This window comes from Argiope bruennichi, chromosome 2 (assembly GCF_947563725.1).
Source record: "Argiope bruennichi chromosome 2, qqArgBrue1.1, whole genome shotgun sequence".
NCBI lineage: Eukaryota > Metazoa > Arthropoda > Arachnida > Araneae > Araneidae > Argiope > Argiope bruennichi.
The window spans coordinates 120593914-120606123 of NC_079152.1; the positions used below are offsets into that span (position 1 = coordinate 120593914).

The window sequence follows — 12210 nt, forward strand, 5'->3', positions numbered from 1 at the left end:
GCTACAATGAATATTTTCACTCGAAGGAAAAATCCAACACATTTTTTTTACATTGAAAAACCTACATACTACAAAAGAAATTAAAATTAAAGCTTACTAAAAGCATTTCTTAACTCAAGAAATGAATTTGCAAACACTAGTTACAGTGGTATACACGGAACTTCCTTTTATCCTCTGTAATAAATGTACTTGTATATTATTAACCTATACCACTGACAAGCGATAACTACGAAAGAGCATATTAGAGGGCAAAATTTGCCAATTTTGTTTGGAGCAAATCGGTGGGATGCGTTTAATACACAAGCACCAGAACACAGTGCTTTTTGGACGGTTTTTGTCCGACCGATTGGTACCAAAATTTGTCTGAGAACTGAAATTGTGTTCACAAAATTGCATACCAAATTTCATATATTTAGCATACTGCAATTGTTTGAGCTATCGCGTTTACACGCTCGTGAATACATACAATTTACCGCTTTTACTTATTATTTACAAGCGTAGTTGCAAAAAAGGAAGGAAGAGATTCGTTGAGACTCAGCAAGAAGAGATTTGTTCAAAATCTCATATTCGATTTTCTTGGTAATTACAATATTTTCTCTTTTCATATTTTATATATGGGAAAGTAAATCATGTGAATCAGGAGAAAATGTTCTTATTTTTCCACAAATAAATACATATTTGAAAGAACACATATATAAAATTTGAAAGAAATAGAAAAAATGATATTATAGTCTATACACAAAATTTCATCTGTATAACTCGAAGCGTTTTTGATTTATTTGGCTCCTAGACAGATTGGCGTAATTCCAAAATTTTGGGGTCTCAGAAAGCTCCGAAATGGAGTTTACATTTTTTGACAATTTTTTTATTACTTTATCTTTGTGTATGTTCACGAAATGTAATAAATTAAATTAACTAAGGTTATTCTAATTTACATGAAAAAGAACTCTCAAATTATGTAGAGTATATATTAGAGCAGGGGTGGTGAACCTTTATGGATTAACGTGCCATTTTTTCTAAAGAAATGCTCAATGAGATATAGACGTGCCATCAAACAATTTTGACTTGTGATTATTGGAAAATAATAAAATTAAATACTAACAACTCAAAATTCTTTCTTTCCTACACTACAAAAAATACATTTTGCACTGTATAGTAATAAATTTTTTAGTTATGTGTAATCAGGGCCGTCGCGTGGGTATTAGGCGCCCTTGTTCAAATTGAAATTTATGAGGTTCTGATGCACTCTTATAAAGTGCTGCAAATTATATGTGACATACTCTTTTAAAGTATTCAAAATTTGACTTTAGAACTGAAAAGCTTTAAAATTATAATACTAAAACACGTTTGGCTTACTGTTTTTTATTATTTCATAAATTTTAAAAACAAAACAATGATAAAATACTTTTTAAGTAAAATATAAAAATTAGAAAATATATTCAAATACTGATTCTCCCAGCTTTAGCAGCTACAAACGCTCGTATCAATTCCTTTATGTTTAATTTATCCAAAATTTCGCTCTCTATGGATATAATTGACAAATCCGACAATCTCCCCTGCGCCATGGTAGATCGCATGTAGTTTTTTAAAATTTTAAGTTTTTAAAAACTTTGTTCTCCAGTAGCCACCGAAACTGGCAGGGTTAAAGAAATCCGTAAAGCTATTGCAATATTTGGAAATGTATCGGTAAGATTGTTTTCATAAATATAATTTAAAACATCAATAGGTGGATCAATTTTGTGGAGATGTTCAGCGATTATTGGATCAAATTTTGCTATGGTTTCAACCAACTTCAAAATATTTCCATTATCACTATGATACAACTCTTTCGAAGAGCCTCTAAATGCAAGGCATTGCCGGGCTAAATATTGAATTAAATAAATAAGCCGTTCAGTAACCGATTGCCAGTAAACCTTTTCTGCATCATAAAGTCTTTGTTGAGCTGCATACAGGGTACATAAATTGCGCAAAGACATTTTGAGTTCACTGCATTTTGAACTATGTTTAAGATGAGATGCACTGCTTTCATGTATTTTCAAAATGTCGGTTAAATGTGCCCAATCATTACATCCATCCTTATTAAGCTGTGAATGCTTCTCACTGAATAGTTTACATGAGAAACAAGAAACTGCGTTTCGAGAATTTGAATATACTAAATAATTTCTAAATTCTTTTTCTCCATTCAGTCACAATTGAACGATTCTGAAAACTTTCTGCCAGAATTATCTCTCGGAAAATGTTTGGTTATCAGGCGAGGAGGGCCATTTTCAATTCAATAATCTCTAATTTTTATAGAAATTGTATCAGGCCAGGTAGCTGGATCGTTTAATTCAAAGTCAAAATCTCCGTTTTGAGATATTACGTTTTTACCAGGCGAATTTCCTACGACAACATCTAAGTTTTCTATTGGTACAATCGTGGTTTCTTCTTGTTTATATTCTGATGAATTTACATTTTCATATAAATTTTCATTATAAAATTCCAAACCAGATGTTGATGTTGATGATCCTGGTTCAATTGCTGGTCCGTCTAATCCTAATGTGTTTCTGAGATATTTATTTTGAGATTCCGCCAGTTTCTGATTAGCTTCCTCTCGTTGCAATTTCCTTTTCCTATTTTGTGCTCCAGACTTTTTGTCTTTTTTTGAGAGCATGCTTCTAAAAAAATATTTATTGCACTAAATAAAAAAATTTAATTTTCCTTTCATATACAAAATGCATCATATGATTTTCTCTCAATATACTATTTGAAAGTCGAAAGCCCATTTATGTCCTTTGCTACTAAATAAATATTCAGATAAAGAAATTAATTTGACTAAAAATTTAAAAACGTTTTTTTTTTGTTTTTTTTTGCGAAAAATTTATTTCTGAGAATTTAGCGTGAGATTTTTTCTTCTTTCTGCTGATTCAAAATATTTAAGTAAATTAAACCAATATTAATACAAATTACTAAAAAGCATTTGTTATAAGCAAATGGAATATTGAAAACATCTCAGGTACATAATTATAAACTTTTAATGAAAAAGAACTATAATCATTAGTAATTTTTTTTCTATTATTTGAAAATTGTAATTGTATATTAGAAGTAGATGAATCAAATTCTGCCCAATTAAGGGTAAGAATTATCTGTGTTTTATAAAGATAAATTAAAAGTTGCTTTTTGAATTATTTTGTTAATTTGAAAGATAAAAGTTTTTCTTAATGAATTGTTTTCTTTATGAATCTTTACTGCTATGAAAATAATACTAATAATATATTTAGATTGTTCACTTACTTCCAAATAATAATCCTACTTTTTGGAGCAATTATAAAAAAAACTATTAATCACAGTACTTTGCTTGCGAAGCAATTCACAGAATGTACGCACTTTATGAGCAGCGACTACGTATATGATTAAAAATAAGGGTTTTCCCTATTAATTCAAGGGCACACACGCACGGTGGCGCCGCTAAGATCATTCCAAAAAAAAAAAAAAAAACTAAACAACGACGTTGAGCCGCAAAGCTTCATAGCACATAAAGAATAAATATATGCCGATACAAAACATTCCTAATTCCTGTAGTTACATGTTACAAATTCTTAGATTTTTTACACGTTCCGTGTGGCAGCGCAAACTCCACACGGAATGTGTTTTTATTGTTCGTATCGGCAATCAAATTTTGTTTTACACAAATGAAAACAACCCGCATAATCGGAATTAAAATTAAATCTCATTTTATTGCTTAGGAAATATAAAACATGCAAAATTGTAACCTTATAATTAACAACTTTTATTTAAGTAACATTAAATTAAAAAACTATACTATAAATTTTGGCGCCCCCTTAGCCCAGGCGCCCTTGTACGGTGAACAATTTTGCCACCCCCACACGGCGGCCCTGTGTGTAATTCAAATTAAAGCAATATTAGTCTGACTTCTGTTGTTGCAGATTAGATGACAAATATCTTATATAGGAGTGTAAAGTGTTATTGTCGGATATCGATCTCCAAAAACTCTATTATGGATCAATATTCCTAGTTCTCAATACTCATGTGATGTAGTATATAAAACTCAATAACTCTTCAAACACTTACTAAAGCATTTAATCTACTTTAACTACATCTAATTACATTTACGGACATCTAAAACTACGACACACACAAAACGTTACATCAAAACATAAACATTAGAACAGAAGCCTGCCTAACAGAAGTTGCCAGATACAAGAATGATACAATAAAGTTTTTAAAAATAATCTCGTAACCAGTCAGTTTTCTACATCCTCCCACCTTGAGTTGGGAGAGTTCGCAACTCAACAAATCTCAAAGTCACAAATCGAGTCTTTTTGGTCCATGTACGATTCTTCCAGATCGAGTTTTGACAGTTTCTGAAATGGGACCTTCAGGATCTAATACTCGTGTCTGCGACACTTCATGAGCAGCTTGCTCTTGTTGCACTTTAGGAGTAACTTGCTGTTGTTGCACTTTAGGAGTAACTTGCTGTTGTTGCACTTTAGGAGTAACTTGCTCTTGTTGCACTTTAGCTCTGACATCCTTAGCCACATCATAAGTTATCTCCAATGGAAACAGTCGTTGAATCGGTCTTAGTATTTCTCCACGGGCTGTTTTAAGTCTCACGAGTCTGGTAATTCCCTCTTTTCCGGGGATGATTTCTGTCACACGTCCCAAGGGCCAGTTGATACGCTTCTGATTATCGTTTCCTACAAGAACAACATCACCAACAGAAATAATCGACTTATTTTGAAGCTTTGACCTTTGAATTAACGAGCCTAAATACTCAGACCTGAATCTTTTCCTAAGGTCCTTTTGCAAAGCAAGACGATATTTTATCCTTTTATTTAGGCTTTTGTGATCTGCTGCATCACAGTCGGGCACTCCAACTTCTCTAATGTCTTGTAGGAATAATGATGGCGACAGTGGAACAAAATCTGTATCTCTTTCTGAAATATAGGTGAGAGGTCTCGAGTTGATTATCGATTCACAGTCGCAGAGAACCGTGATCATCTCCTCATATGACAAAAAGGCATGACCTAACACCCTCTTTAGTACATTTTTCATAACTCGAATCAACCTCTCCCACCAACCTCCCCACCAGGATGCAGTAGGGGGGTTAAATTTCCATTTAATGCGATGTATTGCTCCGTTCTCAACGATCCGGTTCCAGTCTAAAGAACGGAGCAAATTACTAGCACCAATAAAGTTTGTTCCATTGTCACAGTAGATAACTGAACATCTACCTCTTCTTGCCACAAATCTGCGCAGGGCCAACAAAAATGTGTCAGTGGAAATGTCTGATAGAAGCTCAAGATGTACAGCTCTGTACACCGCGCATGTGAAAAGACAAACCCAAGTCTTTTTCTCATCTTTCAAGTACAATGGGCCAGCTAAGTCCACTCCTACAATTTCGAATACAGCAGTGTCTCTGATTCGATCTTTGGTAATTGGGGCTGGCTCTGCATCTAAATTTTTTCCAGAATGCCTCTTGCAGATAACACATTTTGAGATGATCGATCGCACAGTTTTTCGGCCATTTAAGATCCAAAAATGTTCACTCAGCAGGTTAAGTAGCATTTGAGTCCCCACATGACCATGTCTATTGTGAAAAGAAACTATTAAAAGTTTCACAACATGGTGTTGAGAAGGAAGGACTACAGGTCTTCGAAAAGAATGGCTGTCTTCACGATACTCAATTTTTGTTCTCAATCTGATGATGCCATCCTCATCTTTGTAAACTCTTAAAGTTTTCAATTTCTCGTCTTTTTCGTTAATGAATGCTTCACTTTGAATGATCTTTATTACTATTTTCTCCGCTTCTTCAAAGTCCTCTGCATCCAGAATATCACATTTTCTCAATTCTTTTGGTTTTTTGCAGTTTCTAAAAAATCTCAATATCCAGCCGATCATACGCACAATTTTCTCATATTGGGAAAAGTAACTATAGTACCAATCAGGCTCTTCCGTGTTCACGTTTTCGATGGCGTGAGCACTCAAACAGGCAGTCGGGGTAGACACAAGAGTTTTCTTTCGTTCCTTCAGCACTTCATCTTCATTGACAACTACATCTGAGAATGGCCATTGATCAGCAGGTAAATATAGCCAATCAGGGCCCTCCCACCATTTGGACTGCACTAGTTTCTTGGCAGAACAACCTCTACTTGGAAGATCGGCAGGATTAAATCAACCAGGCACATGTCTCCAATTTTCTTTGGAAGACAAAGTTCTGATTTCAGCAACACGGTTTTGTACGAAGGTACTCCAAGCATCTTCTCTTTTTATCCAAGTTATCACTGTCGTTGAATCGGACCACAAATAGATTTTTTCATGTGGGATCTCTTTTGTGATAGATGAGGCAAGGCGTGCAGTGATTGTAGCAGCCAATAACTCTAGTCTTGCAATAGTGGTCTTCTTCTTTCCCGTTGGGGAAACTCTGGCTTTAGCACTTAACAACTGAACTTTGACATACTCACTCGTCTCAACTCGAAGAAAAGCTACTGCTGCATAAGCATACATGCTCGCATCACTGAAAAAATGCAAGGAACATTTCTCATTCGCATCACCAGTTTTTAAATGTCGAGGAATTTGCACCTTTTCGAGATGAAATATGTCTCTCATCCACTTCAGAAACTCTTCTCTAGTATTGGAGTCCACTTCTTCCTCCCAATTCAATTTTCGCTCCCAAGTTTTCTGTACAGAAGTTTTGGAAACAATGCAACAGGACAAGTTGCACCAATAGGATCGAAGATACGATGAGCTGCAGATAGAATAGTTTTCTTCGTCACATTCTCTACACAAAGTTCCTTCAGGCTGTTCATATTTATACCCAAAGTATCCAGACCTTTGTCCCACTGTAATCCTAAAACATTCGTGACAGGAGCGCTTCTATCCTTTAAACATGTGCTTTCCCAGCCTCTTAGTTGAAAACTTCTCTCAGCCATGACATTGGTCGCAACCTCAATGAAGAGTTCAAGCTCTTTCTCGTTTGGCACACTTGTCACACAATTATCCACATAAAAACTCTGCATTAATAATTTTACCATCCTCTCTGGATATTTCTTATCCTGATGGTTTAAAACCTCTTGCAAGTGGTGCATAATAACAATTCCAAGCAAAAAGGGACTGCATGACACACTAAAAACTACACGACAATGTCTAAAGTACTTCAATTTGCCATCTTCTCCAATCCACAGAGAACGCAAAAAATCTTTATCTGAAGGTGACAGACAAACTTGCAAAAAGGCCTTGCGAATATCAGCAATAACTCCAATTTTTTCCAACCGAAAACGATATAAGATATTTGGTATCAATTCAATCAAATTAACTCCAGTTTCTAAACAGTCATTGAGGCAAGGGGCACCTTTCTGTCTGGCGGAAGCATCGAATACAGGTCTGATTTTGGTGGTACTATTCTGCTTCAAAACAGGACGGTGTGGTAAATAATGTGCAGGGAGATTAACCTCGTCTTTAGTCACTTCTTCTATGATATCTTCTTCCAACCACTCTTTAAATACTGCTCCATAGGCTTCGAACAGTCCTTCGGTTTTAAGTCTCTTTACAACTTTGTGTAATCTCTTCTCAGAAAGTTCAAAATTGTCAGGAAGTGGAAGATGATCTTCAATCCAAGGTAAACTCACAATATACCTATTGTTCTCTATTTTAACTGTGTCTAAGAAATGCTGCCTCGCTGCTTCTTGTAATTCAATCGCCGTCTTCTTTTCAGATGGGTCTGTGATACCAAGAGAGTCAAGAGTCCACAAATCTGTTATGCAAGCACTTGTCGTGAGCATTGAAGTGATTAATAAGCTTGTATTCTCACTATTGGCACGTCCTATAACCGTCCAATCTAGCTTTGTTTCAATGGCAGTGATTCCATTTTTCAGTTGGAGATGGTTTCCGGTAATCAGCTTTCCTGCAACATCAGCTCCTATGAGAATTTCAATCGGACCATCCAAATCTTCTACCAAATGAATGTTGTAATCTCTAAGTTCTTTAAAATGTGACCCTCGTTTTCTAGACAATATTGAGTCACAAATCACTTCCTGTCCGAGCACTTCAAAATGGCAGCTATACTCCTCGGAAACGCTTGACAAATATATCATATATACATCATGTTGGCAGGTTGAGGTATTGGAACCACCGAACAGTGAGTGTTGTAAATACTCTCTCCTTTTGGCCTTGTAATTCATTTCTTCAGCTGTTGCTTTCAGAATATACGACCGCTGAGATCCAGAATCAATGATGGCTCGAGCTTTACGTTTAGTGGTTTCTCCTCTCACAAGAATGGTTAAAGTTTGTAGGAAAACATTGGAACATTTAGACAAGTTGGCCAGAGCTTCGTCGTGTTGTATCATTGATTCTCGAACTTTAATATCTGTAGGGACAGAGGAAGAATTGGGTTCTGGTGACAATGCTCTACACAAAAATAAATGATGCTTCTTCCCACATAATTGACAGTTGAACTTGGAACGGCACGTCTTCACTCCATGTCCCTCTCTCAAACACAAGAAGCAACAACGGGCCTTCTCTACAGCACTTTGTTTTTCATGCAAAGTCAGTTTAGAAGCTTTTTTACAGTTCCATGAATTATGTTCCTCAGTACAAAAAATGCAAAGCTTCTTCTTATTCAGATTAGAGGCCAAAAGATCAGTTGCTGATGATACTCTTGTTTGAAACTTCTTCTCGTTAGATTCTCGACGACTGTTGGAAAAGCTTGATTTTTTAGGTTGATCAAAACTTTGGGAGGCTAACACAATTCTCTCTTCTCCCTCCACTTCATCCTGAAGAAAGTCTAAAAGCCGATCTAGATCATTACTTGGCATTTTCCCACATGAAGAGGTATCTTTTTCCTCGGTTGTTAAACTATACGTCACCTCCTCACTCACTCGTCTATGTGTAGTTCGGAATCGCTCCCAGGCCTTTAAAGTCTCGTCAGGGAGAGAAGATTCAACTAGAGGGAACAACATTGCAGCATATTTATCCTTGGTCACTCCCAAAGTCTCTAAAGCTCTTAGTTTTGTTTCTAATTGATCATACAGTTTACGTATGGGGATTTTTTGCAACTTTTGTTTTAATAGTACAATAGATAACAGATCTCTCACGTAAACCTCGACGAGCAACTCTTCTCTGCCATAGCGTAGCTTCAACTGTTTAACCGCTTTTTCATAATTTTCACCACCAGGGGAAAAACTTTTAATCAACTCGTCAGCGGGTGAACCTTTCTCCATAGCGTGTGCTAAATAAGCATATTTATCATGGTTATCGAGATTGGAATCGTTATCAATTTTTTGAAATTGTCCCCAAAACCACAACCAGTTCCTTATATTTCCATCAAAAGTGGGTAAATTGATTTTAGGATAATGCAATAAATTGCTCGGTGTAGTACTCACCGCTCCGGAAACAGTAGAAACCGAAGAATGTTCTTTTTTCTCATCCAAAAGATCATGTAATTTATTTTCTAAAATTCGCCACTTATCAATATAGCTCTCTGAAATGTCGATTTCATTATTGATATTTTCTTCAGTCTCTTCAGAAGCAAACAATAGTTCTCGAAATTCGTACTCACTCGCTACCATTAGTTTCGCTTTCTCTTCTACAATTTTTAATTTCAAAATTTTATCTTCGATAGTCAAATCATTTTCACAGTTCAAAAAATCACTATGAGCAATCGTAAAGAGTCTCCGATACTGTTTTCGAGAATTTTTTAGTTTCTCCATTACGAAAATATAACAAGCTCAAAAGTTATGACTTACACGAATCGTAGCAGACGTCCTGTCGCGGACGCCAGATGTCGGATATCGATCTCCAAAAACTCTATTATGGATCAATATTCCTAGTTCTCAATACTCATGTGATGTAGTATATAAAACTCAATAACTCTTCAAACACTTACTAAAGCATTTAATCTACTTTAACTACATCTAATTACATTTACGGACATCTAAAACTACGACACACACAAAACGTTACATCAAAACATAAACATTAGAACAGAAGCCCGCCTAACAGAAGTTGCCAGATACAAGAATGATACAATAAACTTTTTAGAAATAATCTCGTAACCAGTCAGTTTTCTACAGTTATTTTTAGCAGAATGCATGCTGAATCGGGAGTCATCTGCCAAACGGTTTCTAAGCGAGTCTTTAATGTTATTCATCTCTGAAAACAATGAATCTCAGGCATAAGTAGATGAAAATATGGCTAAAATAGCACGAGCCAGCTTCTTCAAACAGTTTAATGTGTCTGGAATGGAATTCCAGAAGTTTCCAAAATTACGTTACTGTCATTTTCCCTTATATTGCTTGATAATCTTTCTGTTTCAATCTATATAATATTACAAAGGATGATTTTAAATACATATATAAGCATTACAATTGGAAAAATTATTAATTACAAAGTATAATAATAAAAAAGATATTGTCAAATTTTGCGTTACTTACTTCTGTATCCTTAATGATTACAAATGTTAAAGCTGCAAAATGTATGTTTCTACTTCATTGCTACATTAAACTGTTTTATTTTTAATTAAATTTTGGCATATTCACACGTGAGTCCTGTGCATTTTGATAATTCGCATGCATTGAAATGGACTTGCAGCGCCATCTATCGCGCCATCTTTTAAAACTAAAATCAAAAGCTGTAGGAGGAAATTTTATTCCCTGTCACATGAATTTACTGCAAGAAATGCTTTTTAACCTTAAACGTTTTACTATTATGCCTGTTTGGAAATTGCCAGTCTATTTAATGATATATATATATATATATATATATATATATATATATATATATATATATATATATATCACATGAAGTTTTCAAGTGTTATTATTTAAATTAGTTATGAATAATAATTACCTTTCCTCTCTAACAGAAATATTTTAAATGATTCAGACACCATGACGAGTAAAACATGTGATGTTCTGTTGATCGTCATCAGTCTTCGCTTACTGAATGCCAGAAAATGCGAAGAAATAGAAGAATATGATGAAATAGGAATATGAGATGAAAAAGACAAGAACGGCATTATGAGAGCCATAGAATTCATGCCAACGAGGGACAGAGAACACAACAGGTTAGCCATCGCATCAGTGCATGTGAACTGGAATTGGAGAGTGAACGTCACAGATTATAACCGCATAAAAAGGGTAGGATAAAAAAAATGACTTATGTAATTGCAAATTTTAAATAAATGCTAATTATATCTAAATTTTTAAATGTTAAATATGTAGTTGATGATGAGAAATGGAGATATTTGTTGCAGTTCCACAAGAGAATTTATCTCAAATCTCCCAAGTTGTTTCTCACCAGCCGATAAGATGTACTACAGTTTCTGAATATCTTCTAAATTTATATGCGGCCGATAATAGTAAAATATTTTAAAATTTCCAGAATTTACTATCAATAAAACGATTAAAAAATATCAATAAAACGATAAAAAAGTATCAATAAAACGATAAACTTAAAAGAAAACCGTCATTAAAAGGTTCTATTGTGTTTATAATAAAAAATAAAAGGAATTAAAGACTAAAAAATGGAAATTACTAAAGTCCTTTTTAGCACTATTTTTTTTAATGTATTAATAGTAAAAATAATTTTTTATTGAAAATATGGGAGTCAGAACTAGATCAATGCAGTTCACCAATTGCTAGGAACTGAAAACGATATTTTGTAAAAACTAGTTCATGTCAACGAGTACAAACGGATAGAGCCACGAGTACAGACTGGTGGCTTTGCCTGCCTTTATTTTTTCTGTATGCATACGTACATATAACGTATATATACGTATATGTTCTGCATATATAACTTTACTGCAAAAAACAAAATGCATATAATTTTATGTCGCACATTTCTTGAATTTTTATCTTCAACTCAGATACTTTAAGTATTTTAAAAGTTATTTATTTTATAAGTCATTTATTTTATTTAATATCTATTTTTTAGATATTTTAAAACTTTCTACCCTAATTAGAACAGTTAGTAAATAATTAATTCCAACAGCTTTATGTGGCAAAATTTAATTTTGTGTACTAAATGTACCAAAGAAAGAAAGCAAACCTTAAACTGGCAACGGGAAAATCTGAATTACCGGATCGCCGCAACAGCAACATTGGTGGGAACTGTGGTTGAATCGTAAGGGCCATCACCGGTCAAGGTACAACCCTTCCGTTGGGAAGTACATCCCATCATCGATGGGAGGTAGCCAACACTCACCTTTTCGTA

At 34.6% G+C, this 12210-nt stretch overlaps 2 protein-coding genes across 2 annotated transcripts; both read right to left on the reverse strand.

Annotated features, from left to right (window-relative positions):
- Positions 1-4305: 4305 nt before the first annotated feature.
- LOC129962307 (uncharacterized) lies at positions 4306-6507 on the reverse strand. Its single transcript, XM_056076053.1, has 2 exons — positions 6180-6507; positions 4306-6059 (listed from the first exon to the last, which is right to left on the reverse strand). Exons 1-2 carry the CDS (start codon positions 6505-6507, stop codon positions 4306-4308), a joined length of 2082 nt encoding a protein of 693 aa, XP_055932028.1.
- A 152-nt stretch (positions 6508-6659) lies between these two features.
- Positions 6660-9707, reverse strand: LOC129962308 (uncharacterized). Its single transcript, XM_056076054.1, has one exon. The coding sequence runs from the start codon at positions 9705-9707 to the stop codon at positions 6660-6662; it is 3048 nt and encodes a 1015-aa protein (XP_055932029.1).
- Positions 9708-12210: the final 2503 nt, after the last annotated feature.

Coding starts and splice junctions, on each gene's coding strand:
- LOC129962307 (XM_056076053.1), bottom strand. CDS start 6,507: ATGTATGCTTATGCAGCAGTAGCTTTTCTTCGAGTTGAGACGAGTGAG. Junction 6,060..6,179: donor AAATTGGAGACATGTGCCTG/GTTGATTTAATC, acceptor GGCCATTCTCAG/ATGTAGTTGTCAATGAAGAT.
- LOC129962308 (XM_056076054.1), bottom strand. CDS start 9,707: ATGGAGAAACTAAAAAATTCTCGAAAACAGTATCGGAGACTCTTTACG.